Source organism: Cygnus atratus, chromosome 3 (genome assembly GCF_013377495.2).
Source record: "Cygnus atratus isolate AKBS03 ecotype Queensland, Australia chromosome 3, CAtr_DNAZoo_HiC_assembly, whole genome shotgun sequence".
Lineage (NCBI taxonomy): Eukaryota > Metazoa > Chordata > Aves > Anseriformes > Anatidae > Cygnus > Cygnus atratus.
Window position 1 is genome coordinate 108,474,206 of NC_066364.1, and position 27,534 is coordinate 108,501,739.

The 27,534-nt window shown below is 39.7% G+C and overlaps 1 protein-coding gene across 1 annotated transcript; it reads right to left on the bottom strand.

Moving 5' to 3' along the window:
* Positions 1-315: 315 nt before the first annotated feature.
* HNRNPLL (heterogeneous nuclear ribonucleoprotein L like) lies at positions 316-27,071 on the bottom strand. The gene is made up of 13 exons (XM_035553105.2): positions 26,722-27,071; positions 18,758-18,876; positions 17,313-17,550; positions 12,513-12,598; positions 10,060-10,156; positions 9,899-9,971; positions 5,879-5,950; positions 4,260-4,477; positions 3,973-4,094; positions 3,340-3,541; positions 2,379-2,436; positions 2,168-2,266; positions 316-542 (listed from the first exon to the last, which is right to left on the bottom strand). The coding sequence occupies exons 1-13, from the start codon at positions 26,926-26,928 to the stop codon at positions 487-489; spliced, it is 1,647 nt and encodes a 548-aa protein (XP_035408998.1). The 5' UTR covers positions 26,929-27,071; the 3' UTR covers positions 316-486.
* Between the last annotated feature and the right edge of the window lie 463 nt (positions 27,072-27,534).

Here is a 27,534-nt window from a genome sequence, read left to right on the forward strand (position 1 = left end):
TTAGAATTGCAACATACTTCACCACTTAACATACTGAAAAACAAGTTCTACATTTAAAATTCTGATGTAACAGTTCTATCTGCCAATTAAGACTACAAATGGAAAAATACTTGCTAATCTTTAACATTATCAGAAATGCAAATATATTTCAATTTTGGAAGAAAACAATCGACGTTTTAAGGTCTGAATGGTACACTACCTTGTTTACGCTACTGGTGTTTCTTTAGAGATCTGAAGATACTACACTAACGAAAGACAGACTTTGTAGTAAGCTTACAACATGTATTTCTTAGAGGCAAAAAGAAAAAAAACCTGTTTAGTATTTTATGAAGGAACATCCATTTATTATAAAACAAGATAAAAGATATTAGAATTAAGTTGAAACAAGGCAACATTAGAGCAACCACTTTAGAGCTTTGTGAACGAAGTGTAGTTTCAAACTTGCAAATCAAGGTGAATGTAGCTCTTAACATGCAGTCCTCTTCTCTATAAATGCGATGAAGTAGAGAAGCAAAGCTTCAAGGTATACGGGTTAGAGCCATCTGTCAGGAAACAACATGGAACATGCTCAGTAAAGTGCCCTGTGTATGGCTCTCCTGCTGATCAAGGAAATCACCTTGCATAATCTGACAAGTTTACCACTTCTGTAGGTGTAATGCTTCCCCCCAAACCCTCAACAGCCAGCAGACACCAGATGACCTGTAAGTAGGCGTTCTTTATAGTTTACCAGCATTTTTTAGACATAAAAGCAAAGTGATGGATCTGATCACAGGAAATGCAGACAGAATTCCAAATATCATACTATATACAAGAAAGACTTTACCATTATTGCTGTCTGCCTTCCCATCTGAGCTATTTACAAGAGTAGTGTTCAACAGACAATTTCAAAGGCAAATTGAATCAATATTTAACAAAGTCAGGATTTAGAATGTGGCATTTCTATCAGAGACAGAGTGACGCTGGACAGTATTTATGCATGTCTGATGGAAAAAAAAAGAACAGTAGGACACCCAGTACTTCCCAGAAAGCCAAGCATAAGATAATCTCCCTTTACTTGGAAAGGCTGCCAAGACCCACAGCCAGCACACGGTACTCTAAGGTCAAGGAAGATGCATCAGCCAACCTTATTACAGCAAGTCTTAACAAATGGTCCTTATTTTAAAATACTGTCTTTTCCAGCAATAGCTGTATGTGATTACACATTAGGATTTGCTTTTTTTTTTTTTTTATGTTGAAAGAGTAAATTTTTCTGTTGTCTAACATGACTCCAAACTGAGAGATAAATGTGAAGTTGTGAACAGTATGTTATCAAGAGTATCTTAAAGAAAATTCCTGCCCCCGAAATAATTTTATTCCGTTATTGAGAAGGTGCACAAAGGTGGGGGAGATAGGAAAGATTTAAGCTAGTAAAACTTGCCAGGCAGAGACAAATTCTTAACAGCCTGGAGAAGGTAGCTTAAAATAACTTTAGGCACCAAGCTGGATTCAAAGTTATGTTGGTGAACACCTGGAATAATTCCACTTACTCTGGTAAACTGTCTTAATTGTCCAATGCAGATCTGTCCCACTGTGCATTTAATCAGCAGGTGAACTCCCTATCCATTCTTACTGGTTTGGCCTCTTTCTTATTTAATTTGGCCTCCAAGTTTCCGATTTGAAAGAGAACCCACTACAGGAGCACTGAACTCACAGCAGTAAGCTGTGCAACTTCCAAGAATCTTCTATCCAAAGGTATTGCAAATTTCTCTGCACTTACTGAGAAAGGTACAAAAAAGCTTTGGTAAGACACTGTATGTTGGGCTTGATTTTGATTACAGTGGATTTTTCTGCCTTCCTTTTTGTGTCCCGAACTGCTTTATTTTTCCCCAACTTTCTGTAACTTCAAAGTTGCAGAACGTGTTTGGAGTTCTACAGGTTGACTCAAAAGCTAGGAAGAATTAGTGCCGTTTAGATAGAGCTTAAACTACAGATGACTATATACACTGTACTAGATATATTTGTATACTGTAATATATATATACACGTACACGTAAAGCATATATACATGTAATGAAAATAATACCATTTCTAGCTGCAGACTGAGCTGCTAAAGCTTTACTTTATACAAAGACAATATCAACATGAAAGAAAAAAAGTGATAGCAGTAAGATCAGTAAAACTGACTTACTTGGGACTCTTATCTGGTAGTGATTAAGTACAGTGAGAGCTTCAACTGCATCTGTCTTACATTCCCATTCCAACAGACCAGAGAGTGTTTTGGCAGAGGCTGTCAAAACAAGAAACAAAAGAGAGGAGGGGGATCAATAACCTCTTCTTGACAGTGCATGCTGTCATCAAAACTCGAACTCAACCCCTCAAATAGGTCCAAGCTTACTTACGTTTTGGATCGAACACTTTGTATTTAATAAAGCTGAGAACTTCATGATCCTCACATAGCTGTCACAAAAATAGAATAAGATGTAAAACCCCAGAAAAAATGCACATAAACACGTTAGCAAAAATTCTAAGTTCCTGGAACATATACAGAAAGGAAAATACTGACTCTTTATGAGAACTTCCAAGACTTTATGGCAAATGGATATTTAAGAATCACGTTTAGATTGGTAACTCTTTAGAATACCATTCTATAGTCTGCAAAACAAGGCTTCTGTATCCATGTTTTCCCAAACATTTTATAGGCACAGTTTTTAGAATATAGGTATCACTACCACCTCAAATATACATTTAAAAAACAAGCTGTTTTTGACATCTCCACTTCAATACAGTAGCTCAGAAGTTGTACATAAAAGCATATCACTCATGAACCAGAATTAAATTTCAAGATGAAGCCTGAGGCACAAAAAAAAAAATAAATAAAAAAAATCACTGAACTGAAAAAGAATTACCACTGACTCCACTTCAGAGGCCCAGTATTACATATTTTAAGCATCCACTGTTTATTTAGGATGCAACTGTGAAAACTGTTCCATGTGCAAGCTTTTCTCCATTCCAAAACATCCTAGTAGTCATCAGAATAACCATCTCAGGGAGTCAGTAAACCTTTGTGGACTGCAGTCTTAATTTTCATTGTATTTGGCTTTCTTTAACAAGTCTTTTTCTCGCCCTCCACAAAAAATTTACTTCCAAGATTTCGTTTCTCACTTTAAAAAGAGAATAATGCCAGAATAGTAAAAATATAGTGGCTTCTATAGAGAGAGGCTACAAAGCTATGTTAAGAACTAATTATCTCCCAGTTGCTATCCCCAAACTATCCCAGTTATTTCATTTTAAAAGTAGCACACCATAAAGCTAGGATAAGGCCCCCAAGCACTATTTGTCACAGTCATTGCAACTGCCTACCTTCACAAACGTTTCTTCAGTTACGCACAGGGGAACATTATAATAATGCAGCACACAAGAGGGTGGTTGGATGATGTTTTTAGATGCTTGACCAGCACTGGTGAAACGATTATTCTTACTCATTGCAAAATCTTTGTAACTACTCGTGCCATCCTCCAGCTCAAATATCTGGCTTGGAACTACTGAATGCTGCTTGGAAACACTGGGATTTAAGGATACATAGTAAAAGATTTTTAAACAATCAAGACTTGCATACTTTGCATTATTGATCTAGCATTATTGATTATTGATCTAGTCAGAACAGAGCTGACATTTCTTTACAACAATTTGAAATAGAAGAACAAGACAAGTTGGATTTGGTACCTTACTTAATAACTGTAGAAGGGGTGAATAAGACACATTAGTCAATATAGCTTATTAACAACCAATTCATTAGCACCCATATAGTTCATTAGTATGAGTTCACACTGAAATTGACAGCTGTCAAATTCACAAAAATATGTTGGAGTAAAATAATAGTTGTAAATTGGAAATCATAACTCTAACAATGATAAAAGAACAACACAATACCCTGTCTTTGCAACCTCATTACATCTGCCCACTCTCAGACCATTAATCTTATAAAACATTTACCAGACATTAAGTCTCTTTCCAAATAACTTGACATTGTTGAGATGTGTGACAGCTCTTTCTACAGCATACTCATCACCCATTTCAACCAGTGCTGTGCCTGGAATAGTCTTCATAAATTTCACCTAAGATACATAAGGAAAAAAAAAAAGTGACACTGCAATGAACAGCCCCAATTAAGAATTTTACACACTGTCAGGAAATATTTTTAGACCATCCCAGCCAGACTTTCTCCAAAACAACTAAATCTACTGCAGTAGCTTCAAAGCTTCTACCAAATTACGCCTTACCTTCTCAATGTTTCCATACAAGCAGAACAGGTTGAAGACCCTTGAACAGTTCATCTTTAGCTGATGCAATCCACTAACCATGACAACTGACCCAGAAGGATTTCCACCGTGCATGTATGAGGAGGACGCCTGGGGCAATGGATAAGCAACAAGCTCTGGAGTGTCTCGAGATCCCATTCGGTAGCGGCTTGGTAATGGCAACAAGGGACCATGTGACCCTAAGGAGATGAAACATCATGTTATCAGATGGTTTGAAACAAGTTTCACTACTTAATCATGCATTAAATCCCACATACATAATGCATAATTAAAATGAGTGGGGGAAAAAAAAAAGGTTTCTCGTGGTTTCCATTTATGTTTTTTCCAATTTAAAATAAAAAAGAGACCTCTTCTATCCCCCTTAATATTCTAAACCTATTCTTATATCACCAGATAACAAGGGAGGAGCTGTTTCATGGTATTGTTTTTATACACAAACGGAAAAAAAATGGTATTTCAGTAATTATTTTAATGATAGCTTGAATTACAGGATATATTCCTTCAAAATTATCAGTTTTCCACCCAGTACTAATACAAAACGAAGATGATTTATTTTCCACACTACTGGTAAAGTGACAGGTATCACTTTTTTCTTTTTAAATGAAGAGATGTTACTAATATGCAATATTTTTCTTGTTTACAGAAAACACCACTTTTAGACACGGGAGAGGATCCCTGTTCTTTTGAGACAATAAATATTGTTAAATTCACATAAGCTAAGTACAAAAGGGACCTTTTGCCTTTTTTTTCCCCCCTCAGCAAAAAGCAGTGATGAGGAGGAGAAGCAGTACAGGAGGAGAAAGCCATGTTACTTAAGGTGGAAGCGTGCATCAGAAGAATGAAAAAAGAAGGCCAGTGAACAAGGCAGAACTCAAATTCTGGTGATTTGAGGAGCCTCTGGAAACAGTAGATAGAAGGTCAATGTACATGATGAAATAATACATTTGAAAAGAAAGATGCAAGACAAATCACATTGTATCTGACAGTTAAAACAGCAAATAATTGGAATAGTCATATCTAAACCCAGACATTAGTTTCTCAGCCCTTAGGTCTTGATCCAAACCATGAAAATAATGGCAGATCTTCACTTCAGATAGCACTGGTAATAACTGCATCACTGTATAGAACTAATTCCAAAATATCATTCTTAAGTAGTCACATGGCTATACCTTTTCAGAACAAGTCACTTCTTTGCACTCAAAGGTATCATAGAGCTCTTGGTTGCATGAAACCATTGACGAAGCTATGCTGCCATTTTCTAGAAGAAAACAGCTTTCCCAGTGGTGATGTTATTTTCAATCCATTGCTAGAGTGATGGCAACTGAGAGAAAACATTCTTCAAGCGAACATATTTGTAGAGCCGGATGCCCTCCACAGAAGGTAGGGTTATGGCAATAAAGACTCTACAGATTTGAGTCCATCACTAGCATTTTTAGACCATGGACTGACAGCACCACATGTATAGAACAATAGGGAACTACTCACGCTGTAGAGGTCCACAGTTATGCACTGATTGACTATTTGGAATTCCACATAACACGTACAGAAATCAAAACCACCTGTCATGCTATGTTACTTACCATAACCATCATGTCTAAATGACGATGGGTGCTCTCCCAAAATAGCTTGCCTCTGGCGGCCCTTCCCTCTGTCTAACATATGGGAAGGGAAAGGAAACAGTTTACTATGGACAAGTATGCACATGATGTCTCCAGTTAAGACACAAAGCTTCTAGTTAAGAAGCAAAAATGTAATTTGAGTCCTTGTTAATTTTAAGCAATTTCTCATTCATTATACATCTAAAACCACAAGGTATAGCCCTGGGACACCAAAATTAAAAGACTGTCATTTGTATAACAAATTCCACTTAAGCTGATTGGGGGCAGTGGCCAATGAGGAGATGCAGACATTTAAAGACTAAGGAAATACCCAATAGTTTTCCTAAACAGACAGCACACATTAGTATAGATAACACCATACAGCAGGATTTACCTATGTGTCTCTTAAAACAAATTTGAAATGCAGTACTTTTGAAAGACAGTACCTGAATCATAATATTAGCTTCAACAGCAACACATTTTCAAAGTGGGCTTCTTTCAAGAAGTTTCAGCATAAGCCAACAACAACCTGTATTACATGGTTTCATAATCAGTAAACAGAGAGCATTACATATGTGTACATTTATATTTACAGAACACCTACTGACTTATGGGCGTGCTGAAAGGATTGTACATTATTGCATTATCAGCAGCACATAACAGGTCAACTGAAGAGAAACATTACTGAATAATGCGCTTAACCAACGGTCAATCCTTTAAGAAAACCCAGTTCTCTATGTCATAAAGTTAAGCAAGGGGTCTACATTACTGGAGGAAAGCAGTGCATCGCAGTCAAAGCTGTATTTTCTAATCAGATACATGCTCCATGGCAAAGAAAAATATATTTCCAGACTTCTTTGTGGAAAGCATGGGGCAAGATATTTCTCAGCTTGAGATAGTTCCCAGGAAATTTAAGGGTGACTGCTGGAAAATGACAGTCCCAGCCCAATGCAGCTGGAGCTACTTCCCCTAAAGAACAAAAAATATTCATGATAGACAACACAACAGTGGGAGATGAAAACATGCCCTTTCTGCTCAGGATTTCGAGAACAGGTTCCAAATCAGACATTTACTTTGGCAATAAAGATTGAAGAGAGAACAGTGCTGACTGCCTTTGCCCATACAAAGCAAGGATTATTTTGGTCAAGTTATGTTTTTCCATTCCTTTTTCTGGTCACAGCTCTGTCGCTCTTAGCTCTGGAAAACAATTGGGCAGTCATATCAAATATTTTTAGCATTTAAACTGTATGTAGTAATCTTCTTTCAGAAAATCAATTTCATCATTCCAGTCTGTGGAAACTAAATCCTTTGAAAGTGTACACAGTAATAAGTGAAGGACTGTAGTTTCCAAATGAAGAATTCCAGGAGTTCATAGTTTGACAAATATTTCCTCCTGGTGGTGGAGCAGTCCACTACCCTCTCCTTTCCCCAGGCTTGTTCCTTCCTTGAACTAACTATTGTGCCAGTAGAAATATTTGTGCAAACAGGCAATGGAACATAAGAACTGATTTGTGTTAAAAATAAAGATTCTTTTCATTTAGCATTTACAATTTATTTTTATTTTGCTTTTTAAATCAGGTCCTTGAGTTGCTGAGTATACTGTTATTACCACCAAAAGAAATGTTCCAAACTACAGTTCAAACTCTCTGGCTAAAAGCCAGTAGAATACTAAAGGACAGGTGGATTTTTTTTTTTGGTTCAGTCTAATGCAATATGGGCTCAGGGCCCCAGGCACTTGTTAGGAAGCTTACTTAAGCACAGAAATACTCAGGGGAAGTAAGTCATTTGTTACCATACAGAAAATAGTTCTTTAAAAAAATCATTAACAAAACACATTTCCTCTGTGCCTTAAGTTTTTTGCCCTTTTTTTTTTTAAGTTGGTTTCGGGTTTTTTGGGGGGCCAGGGGGCGTGAGGGACAGGGAAAATGCACGGGGGAACAGAATGAAATTCTGAAAGGATGTATTAGCATGCCTGTCCTCAGAATGAAATTCCTCTGGACTAAAATCTTGTGTGGGGAAGTCAGACAGCTACAGCTTGTGTCAGATTAAGTTCAAAACCTAAACAACACTGTTGCAAGAGCAAGTTGAAGCGCACATACCAGAACTCTCTCAAAACAAGTCCTGGATTACTTCATGGACATAATTGCTCTAGACACCTGCTTTCCTTTCAGTGTGTTCGTTCAACAGTTTACATTCTCATTTTCCAAACAAATGGATGTGGGCCACAGTAAATGAAAAATCATGCTACGTAATACAAATATAATCATTTTTCACGTATGTGCAGTAGAGTGATATACACCAAACAGAGAATGGCATTCAGAGTAACAAAAAAAAGGAAAACGAAAGAGTAGAGTGAGAATTCTTGAGAAAGAGCAAGCTATACCTATCAAGTTTTTCATTTTCCACTGTTGTTTTTTTGTTTTGTTTTTTGTTTGTTTGTTTTTTGCTTGGGGAACACTTCGTTCATACAGCCATATTTGCAGACCTATTACATAACGCAATCACATGCACCATATTACAAGTCACCCTCCAAAGACCGCAATGATAGAAGATACGAGGGTCATATTAATCCTTCAGATTTTCATATCCAATCCTTCATGACTTTTTCTTGTCCTTGAGTTTCTTCAAAGTTGCATTTTGAACTCAGGAATTTGAGAAAAAAAAATTACACCCTCATACAAATAGTCATCATCTACAAGCTGCAACCAATACTGTAGCTCCCTTGTTAACTTTTTACAAGAACTTCATTCTGAAAATTCAAGCCCTACGTTTTTAGTTGTACAACAGTTTTACAAGCCCAGCGTCTCAGCAGAATTACTTTGAAAGTGCATGTCACTTGAGACAGCCAAAGCCCAGGCTCTCATACAGCCTTTGATAAGTAGATACTCTATCTTGGACACGTTGTCTTCACTTTTCTAACTTCACATTGCACACATTATTGTACATAAGTTACTCAACACTGCACTCAATAGTTACAGATTATTTTTAAATAAACGCTTTACAGGAGTCAGGCTACACAGCAGTTTGTCTTTACATATATAGTCATAATTCCCACTGACATGAGTCAAGCTTTGGTAGTTTTTACAGCTGAGTACTTAAGAGACAGTATGCCTGTATCAATTATGAATCTCCCTGTTTTAATACTTAAGTATAACTGAGGGGACCTATCTGATATTGCACTGCTCAGTTCCAACTATCTACGGATCAGGACTAAACTTCCCTACTACTAGACAATATTTACACTCTTAAGATTGAACGCAACTCTCATATACAGCAAGTAATAAGAAGATTACAATGTCAATGATATCAACAAGAGAGGTTCTTAATTTTGGAGGTTCTCAATTTTTCAGTTTTAATTTTAAGGGAAATAAGACCATCATACATACAAACTTGAACAGAGTGGGTACAGTCTATCATGTTATTCATCCCATACAAATCTGAAGTACTGAAAAGTGTCCTCCTTTTAAAACTTGTGGTGGTGGTGCATGCAGTATGCAGACAAGGTGAATTGCAAGTCTGAGGTTTTTCAGAGGGTTTGATTTTTTGTTTTGTTTTGGTTTTGCTGATGCCGATGTGGTGCATGATGAAGTGTAGAGTCAGCCTGCTGAAGTCCTCTATCCTTCTTAATGCCTCGTCCAACATAGGGGAAAAGAGTCCTTTCGCAGGAGAAGCAGTGTGCAAGTTTGTAGTTTGTAAGGAATAGTCTGTACCAGGTTTCCTCTCCTCCAAAGAGAGAGAGCTGCTTGGAGAAATGCAAGTCCTTGAGAACTGCGAAGGTGCTTGCAGGTGTGGGCTCCTTGTTGAACTAAGTGGCTCAAGCACACGGCAGTAGGGGGCACTAGGGCTCAGGGTTAATTTCCTGGGTTACAGGTTGGCTTGTGAACACAGCCTTCAGCAGCACTGGCTCGCTTTGAAATGACTATTGCGATACAGCCTGACCACGTATAAAGGAGTGTCATTAGTATAGCCATACATCTACAGCGATAACGTATGAAAACCTACCTCGTCGGCCCAGATACGGTTTAGTGTAGTCCCAACTATCGTTGTCGTTTCTAATGACATTAAGTCGAGTTGGCTGTTCAAATAAAGTAAAAGTGAAAAAGGTTAAGTCTGGAGTATAAATATTTTGCGAGTAAAAGTAAGAGAGAAGGTCCAAGCATTACCCTTGCATATTCAATTTTTAGTGTACAGCATCCTGCATAGATATCTGCTCCATTGAGTGCTGCCTTTGCCTTCTGGGCACAAAAAACTGATTCAAACATGCACATCATGTTAAGGATTTTTTCCCAAGGTGTCTCATCCATGTCCCTTTCTTCTGAAATAGATTTATTTTTGTAGCCTGCAGATAGTTCACTATGACCACACAAGAACTCTAAACGGACTTCAATACAAAGTTACAAAATATACATGGGTTCAACCTACGTTAAGCATCTGTTTTTAATACGTAAGCAGCATATGATGAGACCATTCCTAAATAACCACTTCATTGTGGATTATACAGATGTAAATTTTGTTGATACTCTGAGTTTATGTTATTTTGAAAAGGACACTCTGGCGGATTTAGTAAGTTTAGTCAGAGGAGACAGAAGCTACCAACAGGAGAATATTTGAACCACAACCAAAAGGGAAAAATCAAGCTGCATCATTGGGAAAGAGATGGGAATTTGTGGGTGAGAAGGCGTGACTTAAGACAATGCATCCCTTCTCACAGCTAGCAGCAGCTAGAGACATGTGGGTAGGGAGTCTAATGAACTCAGCAGTTCCTTTACAGTGAAAAAAAAGTGTTTCTTTTTGTTAGCAAAAGGAAACAATCACAGAACCAAAAGGGATGCTCTGAATGAACCAACAGCCATCTTGCATCAACAATACAATAAGCAGATTGCTTTAAATCCACTGCTCTAGGCAGATGCATGTGCCAGGCTCCAACAAGCAGGTTATTTCATATCCTCTGCATACCCCAAGATTAGTTCTATTACTATCAGAAATATGCACGTGAGCCTTGCCTCATGGAAATCCATGATCTTATACATATTCAGCAACATACTGCACCAGAGATCCTGAACCCTGCAGCAGACCATTTTGTGCCATCACTTGATATAGTTACTCAAAATCTCACAAGTATTCTGTTTCAATGCCATGTCCCTTTTGTTTTACCATAGTCATACAGCCCAACTTCTTCCACTGTGACCTAAGCTCGCAGTGGAATTTATTTATTTATTTTAACTAGCTCAAGTTTGCCAAAGGTTTGAGTGAGAAAAGTTAAGCTTCCCAAGCCTCTAGGAAGTTGTTGGGTGCTGACTAGAACTGTAGCACCACATCTGCAAAAGTGATGAGTACTGCAATTATCACTGAAATTTGAGTAAATTTTGGAACCTTTCAAGCAAGTCTTGTCTTGAAGCCTTGCCCCCTCAACTGTTTGTTTATACTGCTACCTATACTTTGCTTACATTTGCAAGGTTGGTTTTCTTTTTTTTTTTAAATAATTGCCGGTTGTTTTTTTGCTTTTAATAAAAGGCATGTTGCAGAATTTAATTTAAAGGGCAGAAATATGGTAGTTTCAGAACACGTGAATTATCCTCCCCACAACTTCCCTAATCTTTCACAGAATAATCCCCCAACTATACAACAAGCCACCTAACCCAAACAATGCTGCTTGCCACAAACTTACCACACTACCATAGGAAGTCAAACTACTATCTGTTAAGATGCATGGTTTAAGTCTTCTACACAGAATAAGCAGTCTTCTACACAGATAAACAGCAATTAATTTGCTTTTATGAAATTTGGGGCAATTCTTTTTGCCTGACAAATCATCACCACAGCCACTAACTAGTCAAGTTCACGTGTTACTGAAATGATCACTAATAAAGCACTGAAATAAGCACCAACAAAGCTTGCCACATGGGTAGTACCTGAAAACACAGAACAAGACCTGAGATTTCTGTAAATTTTCTCCAAATAGCAGCTACAGAAATGGACGGTAATCAGTCTCTAGGAATAAGTCTTAAAGTTTTATAAACTAAGGCGTAATCATATCAGACTTTGGACTCTGCAAACCACAGAAACACATTAACAAGTCTGAACATTCATTCCATGTACAACTTAATTCTACAAATACAGTAAACAGTAGGATAACAGAGCAGGGAATTTTCTCAACACATGATAAACTGGTTAAGAAGGCCTAAGCTAGTCTCGTGCTTCATTAAAATCAAAACAGTAAGACTGGCAGTATATATTAGAACTATTTCAGAAGTCTAAAGAAGTCAAACTACACATCTGCAATCCTTTACCCATTTGTTGAAAATCCATACAGCTAGAAGACATGAAACTTTTCTGCCTGAGTTGTCAAATCCATGGCATATTTCATGTGAACAGTTATTAACCTTAAGGTCACCTATAAACATGGTTATCAAGACCATTGTTGACACATCATTTTCCTATAATGATTACATGTGTAAGTGACACTTTGTCTTATACACATTAGAAATTACAATGTCATGGGTACAAATTAAACTTTGTCTCCAAATTACATGGTATTTTTCTGTCATTCTCATGTTAAAGCCCCATATGCAGTTGAGAACCTACAAGAAAAAAAATCACACTCAAAAAAGGATATTCAACCATAGCTTGTATTCCATTCCTCTTGAATATCACAATGCGCTGAACTTTCCCAACAGGGTTGCACACAGTATACAAGACATCCTAAGAAAGAAGAAAAAACTGCTTCAGTTAGAGCTAAATTTCAAACGATTTATGTTCACAGAACATTTTCTTGTATTAGCGTGTAAATGACAAAAAGCAAAGAAAAGGCTTGTTAACTTATTTACAATTTTCCCTTTACAATTTATACTTTGACAATTAGCATTTTTATAGGATGGTGTTGCACAGGCAGTCAAATCTCAAAAACAGGAAAAAACACAAGAAGTACTCATACAAACATTAGTTTAACAAAAAGTATCTTAAATTAAGACTGCTCAAATGCAATAACTGCATCCATGTTCCAAGCTGGTACCGCCTTTGAATCATGCACTGTAGTAGTTTCACCAAAGTAAACAGAGATAAGATGGCACTTTAGTTACAGCACAGTTCATTTCTTAAAACCTCCACAGATGAGATTTTGGTTTTGTCACTGCTGGGTTTCAATTGTTCTTGTTCATTTTCAGAAAAGTAACCTAGGGAAGTTCACAGAACAACCTTAGGGAGCTTATCAAAATGAAGATTTCAACCCTGTTCACCTAAGTTAAAAGACACTAAGTAGTTGTTGTGTTTCTCCACTTCAGGCAGAGAAAAGTTCGGAGAGAAAGCACCGGATTCATACAACCTCATTGTTAGAGCAATGCTTTCACAAGCATTTCTCTGTGTTAAAAGGAACCAATAAAATTCGAGTCCATTTTCAGCGCAGCAGGGGAACCAAACACTAAGGACAAAAACTTGCCTTACTCCTAACACCTCATAAGCCTGGCTTGATCTGATGCACAGTACCTCAAACAGCTGTCCATTACACACAATTCAGACATAATGGTACCAGAAACGAGACTCAAGCATGAATTTGGCCAAGAAAAATGCATCTTTTTAATAGAGTGATTATACACCCATACTCAGAAGTCTGAGGAATAGGCCTTGAGAAGCTAAGAACCTTGGAACCATGGTTTCTTGAAACAATAGACCTGTTAGATCATGTTCAAAGACTTGAGAGCACTGAACAGTGCACTAGACAGCCAGTTTCGTAGTTAAGCCTAGCAGGTGAAGGCACTGACATCTCACTGAAAACTCTACCACAATCTGTTTTTCCCTTCCTTTCTCTATATCCAAATGAAATTCATTCCAAGAATGTAGTGCACATCCCCAGGTTTATTTGGGGAACAAGAGAGAGAAGGGAGTAGGTATAGCATTTATTAGCTTCTGCAGAATAAGATAGCAATTGGGAAGCAAAGGGCAGGGGAGCATGCTGAACTTCTTAAAATAAAACACACACAAATAGAAAAAACAACAGAGAAAAGGGTGTCTTATTGCTGGCTACAGTTGCAGTGGCATAACTCCTGGCTCATATAAAGTACCATAACCCTTAATATATGGGTGTATTGCCACATTAAAAAATAAAATAAATCTGTCCATGCTCAGGGGCCTTGCACCAGACACTCTAGTGACTGTTTTACACAGCTAAATGAAGCAAGCAAAGGAGATTGTCAACCTTAAGTTTTTAAGACAATGGACAGACATCTTTAGAAGGGATTCTAAAAGTTCTAACCCACAAAAATAAAACTTAGGAAACTATTTTATTTTGTAGGCACACTCAATAGCACAAACAGCTGCACTCCATCTCTTCTTGTTTGGGAAGAAAGTGTCCCAAAGACTTTCCAGCCCCAGAAGACACTAATTTTAGGGCATATGCCTTTCTTTCACAATTCATCTTTCAAAAGATTCTTTCAGAGTTAATTTTAAAAAGTTCTTTCAAACTTTAAGCTCTACTCGAAACACCATTTGCGTAGTTAGCCAACAGGCACACAGACAGCTTAATTATTATTTTTTTAAATCTGTTACTTCAGATTACCAAATCAACCAAGTAATTCACAAGATAGAGAAACGTGGGATCATATTTCAAATAAAGATTTAACACCCACATTACCTACGCACTCGAGTATCTTAATCTTAGAGCAACTTAACCTCAAAAGAAGTTGATTGTTAAATTTAAAATGTTTCAACTACCCAGGCATACCACACTTTCCTCATGCAGGTACAGAAGTTCTTACTCACCCTCTAAACCTAAGAGGCAAGAACAGAGGTAGAGCTGAACACACTAGCAAAGATTGCAGCAGCATAGGTCACTTTGAGGTCTGTTTGAACAGACAAGTTTGCCTGTTCTTAAACACAAATCCTTGACAAAGGTCTGCCCACGTGGAAGTAAATTAGGAAACGGAACTTCAAAGAACTATATATGGCACCCCTTGGACACAAACATTCTCAAAACACACCCTCCCCTCCATCCAACAAGGGGTGAAAAGCAATTAGGAATTAAATACAGTTAACCTGCCTTTCTTTCCTTCCCTGCCATACGCCTCTAAAAATAAAAATAATAAAATAAATCTGCTAGAAAAGCAGCAAGTCATAATTATAGTGGCTGGAATAAACAGCAGCAAAATTGGAGAACGATTTAGCTTCTTCCACAAGATGCCCTTGAGCAGACTAATTTCTCTGCAAACAACGTATGTTGTTTTGAAAGAGAAGCTCTTAAGAACTATTGAGCAGTTTGTTGTCATTATTTAGACTTGCCACTTAAAACTGGTCACAATATTTCATCTGTATCTTCTAACTATCATAGAATTATATACAGCAATCTGTAGAAGAGTTCAAACTTAGGACAGAGGAATGTAGAAGAAGAAGGTGGTGTTTGGCTTTTTTTTCTTTTTTTCTCCAATAATGCAGATAACTTTGCCTGAGGCATTCTGAAGTAACTGGAGCACCTACCTCCAGCAGGGCTGGAGCACCTCTCCTGTGAAGACAGGCTGAGGGAGTTGGGGTTGTTCAGCCTGCAGAAGAGAAGGCTCCAAGGAAACCTTTTAATGGCCTTCCAGTACCTAAAGGGGGCCTACCAGGAATCTGGGGAGGGACTCTGTCAGTGAGTACAGTGATAGGACGAGGGGGAATCATTTTAAACTACAGGAGGGTAGGTCTAGATTAGACATTAGGAAGAAATTCTTTACTCAGAGGGTGGTGAGGCGCTGGCACAGGTTGCCCAGAGCAACTGTGGATGCCCCATCCCTGAAGGTGCTCAAGACCAGGTCGGATGGGGCTTTGGGCAACGTGGTCTGGTGGCAGGTGTCCCTGCCCATGGCAGGGGGGTTAGACCTGGATGGTCTTTAAGGTGCCTTCCAACCCAAACTACTCTGCAATTCTACAAAATTACTCTTCCCAGTGGCTATGATTCAACTAGTCTGCACTATCTTTGATGAGCTCTGGTGCTTGTAATTAATTTTGGAAATCTGTCTGCTTCTAGTGCTCATTGGTATACTCTGGACAGACAGGAAGAAAAATAAAGTGGCTTTTTGTGTTGTTTGTTTTTCTTTATAAGGAGCTGCTGGGCTAGAGGCTTCACACTCAAAATTTCCATGAAACTCCCCTAGCCAAAACTGATGTTTCTGCTTCCACAGTTTACTCAAGCATCTACATTGAGTTCAGCTGTTTTTATAAACCAACTTTAAAAAGCATGAATGAAACAGTTTCCAAAATCTGTTTTACAGTCACGTGCAAAGAGTAACTCAATTTACTCAATGGATTTGTTCACACAGCTCAAAGCAGGTATATTTTTAAAACCTCATGAAAATGCAATTCACACCTTGTCATGCTCTTCTATAAATAAAAATGATGGAAAAAAGAAAAGTCATCACGTGCTAATGAATCAAAGGCCAAAAACGTATCTATGTAACAAAACAAAGCAAAAAGCATGATATGGAACTGATTGTTTGTAATTATGTAATTCCAGGAATGCTAAGTTTCAATCTGCTAATATATTAATGGCACACAAAGCAGAATTTAACACTTAAAGTTACACAGTTCCACACAACTGCAGCACTTGGATTGATCCCTACTATCCTGTATCTATACATTTCTCTAAGAACAAGTAACTTATGCCTATATCACAGTGTAACAAGTCTGCTTTAAGCAGACTTTTTTTTCCCCTGAAGTATTCCTATGCAATTCAGAGGATATAAATTGCTATGAAAAAGATAAGCAAACATTCAATGCACGAGAAAATACGTATCATTAAATACTAGCAAAAAGTATCTATCACTAAAACCCACTTAAGTCTGCCATAAACAGATGGCAATAAATTAGGATGCAACTGTATATATAGCATGACTAGAAAAACTGAAAAGTAAATGTATGAGCCCCAAAAAAAGTGAGGAAGATTCCACCAAACTGTAGTTGATCATCAACAGATCAAGGTTTCAATTTAAAAAAAAAAAAAAAAACAAAAAAAAAACCCACCACTTAAGAATGAATAGCTGCAGTAAGATAACCTTCCTTACTGGAAAAATGACTTGCTGTTTAAACATACCCGCCTCAGGGCCTAAAAGCTAAACAACATGCCTGATGTTATGGCAACACATTTGGAAATATTTCTGAAGTATGAAGCAACTTAAACATTTCAAAATCTTGACCACAGGAGTCTTTAAATGTATTGCAAAATAACTGTACAACAGAACTGAATCATGTCAAAAAAAAAAAACACACACTTTTTTCCTCAGAATCTGCACGTTACTTATGTGAAGATGATGTAAACATTTGGTAGGCGACTATAATTCCTGACTCAGTTTGACAGTGTAGAATTTTAATAAATAGAACATAGTGGAAATAATAATAGATTGTTGCTCAACAGCCTTTTATTATTAAAATAATAATTATAACAACAACATACCACTGTAATTGGGTAGAGAGGATTCTGAATTGACAACAGGAGAACTTTATTTCCACCAGATGGATCATCTGTGTTCCCTGGCCGAGTAATCCTCTTACTTGTCGAATAGTTGAAAAAGGCTTGCTGTCCAGCAATGTATACAGGTTCATCTGCTGCAAACGTTACACATTTCTTGGCGCTTTCTATGTTTTCAAACTCCACCAGAGCCTGGCGCTTAAATGGCATCATCATGACGTAACTGGTAAGAGAAACATTATTGTAAATTCTCTCATATGCTTACTCTGAAATCCAGTAACTGTCATAGGTAATTTTGTTTTTTTGAAGAAGTCTAAACTAGGACATAAGAGGAAGCTAGGTCTCCCTTTCGCAAACCAGGTCACACAATTCTATAGCACTCACATAAAACTAAGAAATGCATCCATTAGAAAAATAAGTAACGAGCATTTGTTTTCCTGAAAACATTTAATACATATGAATGTTCAACCAATACGATGATTAAGTAATCATTTACTAGAACTACGATGTCTTTTTAATTTTGTTAAAGCCATTTATAACAAAGTATCAAAGTAAATGCAAATTACGAAAAACACTCAAACCTGATACACGAAAGTAAACATCTTTGTTACTACAAAATTAAAAATAGATTTTTTTCTGACACAAAACTACCTTAGAAGAAACTAACAGAACCAAACAGTTAACTGAATTAATATACTGACAAACCCAAGAGACTTTTTCAGCGGATTTAGTTTTTTGAAAAGTAAACTTCTCAGCCTAAAGCATACCTATCTGTATCCCTTAAAAAGCTCGTGCTCATTTTGTTTATTTATTTTAAGATATTGATAGAAGCATAATTCAGTTATTTAAATATTTAGGCAGCAAAAAATACCACTGTACTATTTACAAAACCTTACATCACTTCAATACGAACATTTAATTGAAAAGAAATGCACACTTCCAAAATGAAGCACTCAGGATAAGCTGGCTCTACCAATTCACCTTTACTGTTTTGCTCACGGATGAAGAATGTTTAGGCTATATAACCTTTGAACACTGAAGAGACTATCGTAAGCACACCTCCCATACAAAGCCTGTGGAAAAAAAAAAACTCATCTGCTTTGTGGCACATCCTTATCCCTGATATAATCATTTATATCAAGACAGCCACTCTCATGCTATTCTGCGGTTCTGTTACAGCTCATACTTCCGGCTAGGATTAGCTGTGCTCCTGAGGTCTGACAGCAGACGCTAGAACATGCATTGTATGCTTAACCAGACTTTTGTGTGGAAAAAGAGAATCTTTATACAGCTAAAAAATTGTTACGCTTTACTACCAACTAAATTCTGGATTCAAAGAGGCCATTGTAAGATATTTTAAGAGGTCTAAGTGACTTTTAAGTCATTCTTTCAGCTCGTCCTGGGACATGACTTTACACTGTTTGACCTACCATATGGTTCCAAACTTTTCAAGAGCTTCCACAAGATCTGCTTCCACAACAGATTCACACAGCCCTCGGACATGGACGACAGGAGAAACAGAGACTTTGTGATGACTTCCCCCTGCATCCTAGCAACAACAGAACAACGACATTTAAAATTCAATACAGAACAAGGAACACTGCTATCATTAACTAAAATTGTTCAGCAGACACAACGTCGGGTCCAGAAGCAGGCATCTAAATGTATAATCCAAGCATACTTTAAACAATTCTACTTTTCTTTCCAAACAGACTATGAAGTTTAGTTGCTGAAGTCTACTCAAAATTAAGTTCTTTGCAGATTTAATTAACAGGCAAGATTTTTCTAATATGAAACAAATATACTAAAACTCGGTTGAATTGAAGGTCTTTCACCCCATTTCTTCAAAACAGAAAAAGATACTTGGACATGCACAACAGAAAATATTTCTGACACACTTCCTGTTTGTTTATGCCAATGTTTGTTTGAGACATGTCTCGTTTCCTGAGAGGGAAAAACAATAAAGCAAGAACAAATAAGGGCCAGCAGTAAACTGAATCAAAATTGGTTATTTTCCTAACATATGCAGAGCTGCACCCCACAATGCAAGAAAATGCCCACTCAGTCCTACACTTGAAATAGACCAGAAAAAACTCCCTTCCAATTCCAAATGCTCTTCATACATGCTTTTAAAAGACTCTCAACTTCAGCACATATGGGCACTTTCCTTCTTTTCACCACAAGTCTGACTGTCATCAATATATGCAGCCATTGCACATCAGCACACAGAATCCCCGCTCCAAACATTTCTCAGAGCTCGTGCTAAAACAGCTTCAGATTCAGTTCTGTGTGGCCAAAGAATTTGGATTGCCATCAACTCATCTTTCCATGGGAAGCCTGAAGGAGGGCGGAAATGCACCTTATTTATTCTAAGCCAAGGGAAAAAAAAAAAGAATGAAATAATACTGGCCAATAAAAGAAGGATTAGACGTAATAAAGACCACATGAATTAGACTGTACTTAGCAACACTCAGGTTTAACACAGGTAAAGGCAGCGTCAAGTTCTTGTACTGAAATTTAGCAACAACGTCGATGTGTTTGACCTAAGAAGCAAGTCTTGCTGATTTTTCACTATTTTTAGGAGGAAGTATAGCATCTTCTGGAACTACAGAGATTCCCATCTGCAGCCCAAAGGAGTTTTCAGCTCCAGTAATTAGGTAACCACAATGACTGCCACTACTGCTACAGACATTCCTCTCTTCCCCATCTTTTTGTACTAGAGGGTCAAGGAAACAACACGTCCCAGGTAACTACAAACTGAGTCTCGTGCATTGAACTCCTGTGTTCCACACACAGCTCTCCCAAAGCAATTATGTGTTCTTTTCTTTCAATCAAGAATTTGATCATCCTTTGTGAGCTGTAAGCCAGGACTTGGGACTTTGTCAGAACAACCTGGTGCACGATTTTTAAGCTTAATTTACATTCTAGTTATCTGCGCTATGAAAGCATTTCAAGTAGCAACACATTTCTTTGAATAAGAGCTGTGACAACTGTGGGAAAACACGACTGGTGATATTTACCTAAGATACCACATATCCCGAATTAACCGGCTGAGGTCTATTACCAGTAACAGCGCTCAAGTTAGTCATAAAAACGTAATACTTTGAACTGCAGGTACTGAGATTATTGCAGAAAGAAGAGAGATTTTTATTTTCAGCTTCTCTCTTCTTTACCCACACACGCTTTTCTAAGCTGAAAGAAGCACCTACGGAAACCTTCAAGAGAAAACACTAATTACCAGTTTTTCCTGCAAAGTCTAGTACTCTAAGATGTTAAGATAGCAGGCAGCTTTGCTTTATTTAGAAGTTATTAAATCAATTATTCATTGCCCTGCATACCCATTACTGCATCAAGATCCTGGTTGACACTATACTTTTCTCCCCCTTTTGCTTCTTCTTTTAATGTCTTCAAGAAATCTCACCTAAAAAATATTTCTCTACCTATCAGATGTAAGTATAAGCAATGGTTTTCGCACCGAAACAGAGACGAACTAAAGCAGCTACCTTACTTAATTAGCACCCATATAAAGTCAAGCTTTTGAAAGAACACTTCCTGATGGAAAGTTGTCTCCATCCTTCCCAGTTCAACTTCTCTAGTTCATGTTTCTTTGTCATGCATTTTCCTTTGTATTTGTATTTATTAGCAGCCATTTAGATTTGCCTCCTCAAGATAAAAAGCTTTCTACTATTAGTAGAAATACTCACTTTTATACTTGTATCTCTGAAACCATTACACCTGAGTTATATGCACGTGTACAGGCACCCACCCTACTTCAACTGGAACTATTCTCAGAACCATCAGCAAATACAAATTCTGCTTCCTTTTATAGTTATGACAGAAATTTGGCTTAGAAATCCGAGTGTTCTCTCCTGTAACACCATACACAGTGCATGCTTTAGTAGGATATTTAGCAAGAATAAGTCATAACACTGCTGCTATTGTAGTAACACACAGAAGCATGAGAAGCATGAAGTAAAAAAACAACAGTGAAATCTCAGTAATTTGCCATGAAATTAAGAGCTTGTCTACATAACATTTCTCTATAAATGTCACTGTCTCATTTCAGAAACACAGATAAAACCAGTAAAGGTACAATTGGCCAAAGCAGAAGGCCTCTGCTTTACTCAAGATAGCTTCTAACCAGAAGCAATAAACAGCAGCACGAGAACTGAGCACAAGTCATTCCTAAGCCAGGAAGCCACAAACTAACGCTCACAGAGCATATTGCTGAATGACACGAACATGTGCCACAGGCATATGTTTGAGCACAAAAAAGTATTCACGAAGGGCAGACATACATATTATCGTCAAACAAGTTTTGTAGCTACCAAGCTGCAGTATCGAGCAAATCTAGAACACTCCTTGATTTCCTCTAGACGGAGAAATCAAACCACGAGACCACATGAAAAAGCAAATATGTCTGTCAGTGTAAAGCGTCTTCACAGCTAAGGTCAGAACGTATACAAATCATCCAGCTGACGGCCACCATTTCTTCCCGCAGATGAAAAATACAGGATTTTGACCAAGATCTCACAGCCACCGTACCCTGAGACCTGCGTGTGTGCTACAGTTGGCACAGAGATAAAGGTTACATCAAAGCATCTGCTCACGTACAGATTAACCAACACCGGTATTTCTCTGCTTACAAAGGGGGCTTTCAGCAACTCCATCTCCCACGATGGCACAGAAACCCCATGCTGAACTCCAACGTGACGCTTGCCCTGCACCAAAGCCAGGAGAACAGATTAGCTAACGTTACTGCTGCACTCACTAAATATACATTGCCTAAGGGATCTTTTGAAAGCTCAATAACAATTCTTGAAGAATCATTAGCTCGGCACACAACGCAGTTATTAAATAGAGAATGGAAACAGACTTCCTTTCTAAGTGCTCAAGACCAGTAAGACAACCAGAAAAGGTACCTCAAGAAAGAGGCCATCAACTTAAAAATGCGTAACATTCAAACTGAGCTTGCAGAGATGAGGCATGAAGGAAAGTGCTGCCATAACTTCATCACACTCATGTGCTTGCTTACTTCACATACATATGACCGCAACGGAAACAGCTCCGAAGAAGAACCATAGCATTTTAACTTCCTTTCTTTACTCACCTACATATTTTTAGGCAACATTTTTAAAATATATCAGTGGTTTCTTGCTAACAAACTATTTGCTGTTCAGAAAAGGAAGAAAAAAATACAAGAAAATCATAAAGGGTTCCAGTTGTATGGGGTCTCTCTTGCTCACCAATTCCAGATCAGAGAATTTTTCACTGTTTGCACAGAAAACTGTTCTTCATCCCTTCCCCAGACACCTTCTAGTCAGTATATTCACCTGCCTTCCTATTACCTTTTTGGACTTCTGCTCCTTGGCTGTTTCTCTGCTCACCTCTTCCATCTCTTTCTCTTTACTGCAAAAGAATGACACTCTTCCTTCACACTCTCCTTCACATCTAGGTACCTAAATACGCCGTTACTTTGTTTCCCACCATTCAGATTATCTTAGGCACTCACAACTTCTTCCTCTCACTACATCCTTCTTAAGTGCTCTGAAACTGCTTTAGTAAATATGACAGAACTGGGGGCAGCCAAAAAATAGTTGTTTATTTTGTATGCATGAGCCTAAAACATCATTAATGCCTAGCTACGGACCGAGCTGCATCCAAATGATGTTAGGAGTAGTTAGAATTGCTGTGCTATAAAGGCAAAGTGAAGGTACACAACACGTTCCCCAATTATTTCAGCTCTACCCACTAGGGCTTGCCTGACAGAGGAAGAAACGCTTCCATGAGCGGATACACACTATTTCCTGCACATTCTTCAACTACTAGTTGTACTACCTGAAGATAGCATTACTTAAAACCGTTCGCAACATCGTATCATCCCTGCTGATCACACCTCCCCGACTTCAGCACTTCCGTCTCTTCCCTGCAGAGGTACAAGAGAAACCTCTCCCGACACCACCTGGAATTCCTGTAGCTTTGCAGTGACAACAGCATTCCCAGTACATGGTGAATTAAGACAGTGTCTCAGAAGAACCAAGCAACCCGGACAAAGTTAAGGTTCATTGAAGGAAAAGAATATACCAGTTTTGTATATCCCGGTGGTTTTTGTTTGTTTGTTTGCTTGCTTGTTTGGATGGTTGCTTTTACATTATTGGTTGGTTGGTGGGGAGAGGGGGAAAAGCAGGGGAGATAAAGTGGTTAAGTTTAGTCACAATCTATATACTAGAAGGCTACCTGGCAATCTTAGTTTTGTTTTAGATGTGGAGTTTGGGGATATTTAATTTCTCTTGTTTAATACATAGCTCTTTCTAGCACTCCCTACCATGGCATCCTTTCAGTGACTGCAAACACTACAGAGCACAATACCTGCATTCTGACCCCTTCTGCAAATTCTGAATCATTATTTTCCTCTCTGTTCAGCACAATCCAAATACGTCTTTTCCAACAATAAAGTAAAAGTCGAGCATCATCAGGCGATGGTTACCAGTAATAAATACCTGAAGTGCTGGAAGACAAAGAGGAACTAGCCTGAAGGCAATAGTCACTTTTTTGATGGAGGACAAAGGAAGGAGGATGATTCATACTCAGACGGCTCTGTAACAGATTTCTAGAATGTATTTCATTTAAGATATATGGATGCATGAACAAGTTACCACAAAACAGGACGAGATCTGAACTCTTTGCCATCTAGCTACTGTTACTGCAACTGCCTGTGACAGGCATGAAGCAATTTACTTTTGAGGTGAGCTGGTTTCCATTTACTGCAAGGTGAGAGCGAGCATTGCACATAGGAAGTTACAGCAGAGCAGCTGAAATGTTGCAAGTTCACATCCCTATCTAACCTTATAGTAACCTGTTCTTGCATGCTTAGATAACACATCCCACTTCCCCAAATGTAAGAACAAGGATACTAAATCCTCCTTACTTCACAGAAATGTTTAAGAATAGTTATGTCAGAGAGGATGAGGCAGGTGGATACTACAGAAAAAATAGGTTACATAAAAGCAACGTTAATCAAGAAAAGACATTTAAGGTACAGAGAGTGGATGGAGCTGGAAGGCCCTCTAAGCACCTTCAAAAGCAGCTCCTCAGGGCACCCATTTGCAAAAATACAGAACTTAGAGGCATGAAGGGCTTACTCAACCTGACGAAACACTCACAGAGGAACAGGGAAACGCCATGACAATAAATGTAGCCTGCCAAAGGGAACACTAGAAAGGTTCTACCACAAAACAGCCTTTATTCTAGGAGATACACACTGAGGCAGACTTCTAACCGCTCTTTTCACCCGTCATCCATTTTCCCCTTACTCCCTGCTAGTTCCCCACTCCCTATAGTTCTTCCTACCTTATCTTCACTTACTCTTTTTCTGCTCTTCTGAGCAACCCAGCATACCTGCACTTCTTCCCCTTCTCAGCGTACCGCCATCTCATGCCTTCACCCTGAACCAGAGATAACTTTTACGTGCTAAGAACATTTCTCTGGGTCAGAAACGAAGACAATATGCCTTGGGAGAAAAAAAAAAAAAAAAAAACATTTCCTGCATTTTTTTAAATCAGTAAAAAAGCTAAAATTCACGTGAATTAACTCGAATGAGTAGATACTGACATTTTCCTCTCCCAAGCCCCAGACAAAACTACTAATAAAAGCATGCAGCCGTTCATTTTTCATGTATCCTCTTGATGTTACAGCTTGCTCCTAAGAACCTAGTTCGATCTCTATCATCGAGACAACTGGTGCCTCTCCAATACTGCAGCTGTCAATACGGCTTTGCCAGCAAACCATTACAGAGCATTAGGAGAACAAGAATCAGCAACTACATACTTCCTTCAGGCACGCTGCAACTGACACAACACGCTGCCTAAAAGTCCTCATGTTCTAGACTTCCTACATGCTTGTTTCTGTTTCTTTGCTCATGAGACTCAGCACTTGCTGTTCTTGAAATCCAAAATATAAAATTAGACATACTCTGTACTTGTGTAACCTAAAGGGGCATGGCTGTGTGTCCTGTACATTAACTGGGATAAACTGAGATACTAAGATCAATATGAAGACAATCAAAGCAAGACCCCAAAATGAAGGAAAGAAAAGAGTAGTAACTAGCTGATTTCATAAAATACTGAAGAAAAGAAGAAACACAACAGCAGTACCTTGATCCTACTTGAAACATTCCCTGATGTCCAGCTCTCCTATACGACAAAACTTCAAGATAATTTAAGCAAGCATATGGATTTAACTTTGAAGCAGCCTAGCAGCCTCTATGACAGGGCACATTGCTAAGGCTTCACTGCAACAGAGCCGATTCTCTCTGACAAGAAATCATAGACTTTAAATTACTCTCTCAAATGGTGCAACTTTGCTGCAGTGTACCAGGGAACTCTTCTACTAACCCAGCAGAGAGATGATCAACAGCAAAGACACTCTCATTAATTTACCCTGGTGTTCAGCAAGTTCATTTTATCAAATTATGAAACAGAAGTACTCTATATTTCCAGGTCTGCCACTAAACCAATGCTTCCTTGATCTTGCTTTTTCAAGTAGGAAACAGTGGAAAAGTGCCATCAAGAAGAAGAAATGCTTAGCAGCATCTGGCCAATTAGTGAAGTAAGAAACCAAAGGATAGAGACAAAAACACTGTTAGCCCGAACTGGTGGATCGGAGACTATCCTGATACTTAGGTAAAAATTCAGGAAGAATGTAGCAAAAAAGTACAGTGAGCTAACGTGTTCATGGCCGGGGGTGGGGAGAAAGTAGAGGAACAAGCAGATTTAGAAAGGCGACAGTCACTTACGATCAGCCTCGCTGCCGTGTGCTGCCAGACAATAAGGTAAAACAGAAGGCTGAAAGAAACCCTCTGCCTCACTTTCTTCCCCCGCCGTCCGTTTCTATAGTTACACCCAGCAACAGGGCGAGCACAAAACTTGCAATGGCAATATCCCAAAAGGCAACAACAACAAGCTGCCCACGGCACAGAGGCAAGCCTCGGACTGTTAAAAAAAAAAAAAAAAAAAAAAAAGCCCAAATCGCGCCGGGCTGGCGGACTCCCAGCGAGCTCAGGGCCCTTCCTTTCTCTCGGGCTGCGCCTCATGGGGGGAAAAGCGGAGCCCCCTCCGTTATAACCCCCACAGATTTACTGGGGGGAAAAGCCGGCGGGCATCCAGCAGGGAGCCCCCTCAGTGGAAATGAGGGGCGACAGGGTTTGGGGAGGGGGTTATTTGGAAGGGGGGGGGGTTATATTTTGGGGAGGAGGGGTATATTTTGGGGAGGAGGGGTCAGGAGCCTTTCCCCCCCAAAAAAAGACCCTCACCCCTCTCAGAACGAGACCCCCCCCACACACCTCAGAGGGATCCCCCGCCCCCCGTTCTCCTGAGGGAAGCCGCCCCCTCCTCACCCCGCCCGAGAAGCCGCCCCCCCGCGGCGGGGGGGCCTTGTCCCGCCGGCTCTCGCCCTCCTCGGCTCCGCTGTACTCGATCTCCCCTTCCTCGGCGGCGGCCGCGGCGGCGGTGGCGCTGGGCTTCAGCCGCTTGGCCTGGCTCTCGTAGGCGCCGTCCTCCTCCTCCTCCTCCTCGTACCGCTCCCCGGACGACGGGGACGACATGGCGGGAGGGGGGGACGAGGGCCGGTCGGCGGCGGAGGGCGCGCACACGGCGAGCGGGAGGAGCGGGGTCGGGAGCGGCGCCTCACGGCGGCAGCGGCGCCCGCGAGAGATGCTCCGCGTTCCGTCCCCCCCACACACCCCCTCCCCGCCCCGGCAGCGGGTCACGCCCCCCCGCCGGCTACCGGCGCGGCGATTGGCTCCGAGTCGGGGCGGGAGCGAGTATACCGCTGTTATTGGCTTGCAGGTACGCCCATCTCCCTTCACCGCCGCTGCGATTGGTGGGTGGTTATGCCCGTCAGCGCGCCGCGAGGTCCTCGGTAACCGCCCTCCCCCCTCCCGTCTCCTGCGCTCTTTGATGTCTGAGGGCTCGGGAACGGCGGTGGGCGGGGGGAGCGCGAGGCGGCCCCAACGGGCGGCCCCAACGGGCGGCTCCAACGGCTGCTGAGCGCCCGGCCCCTCGCGCGGCCGCCGCCTTTGTCTCCTTCCCGGCGGCTCCGAGCGATAAAGGGCACGCTGCGGGAGCTGGCGAGAGCCGCCCGCTGCCCTCGCTGAAGGGCAGGAGAGCCCGTGTCTCTCTGTCCCCAGCCCCGGGACGGCGGCGGCGAG

Excerpts from the sequence above, each read along its gene's own strand:
- HNRNPLL (XM_035553105.2), bottom strand. The coding sequence starts at position 26,928 with ATGTCGTCCCCGTCGTCCGGGGAGCGGTACGAGGAGGAGGAGGAGGAG. Across the intron at positions 10,157-12,512 it reads GGAATACAAGCTATGGTTGA|GTTTGAATCAGTTTTTTGTG; the intron begins ATATCCTTTTTT and ends CATGATGTGCAT. Across the intron at positions 543-2,167 it reads CTACCAGATAAGAGTCCCAA|ATGGCTCTAACCCGTATACC; the intron begins GTAAGTCAGTTT and ends GTTTCCTGACAG.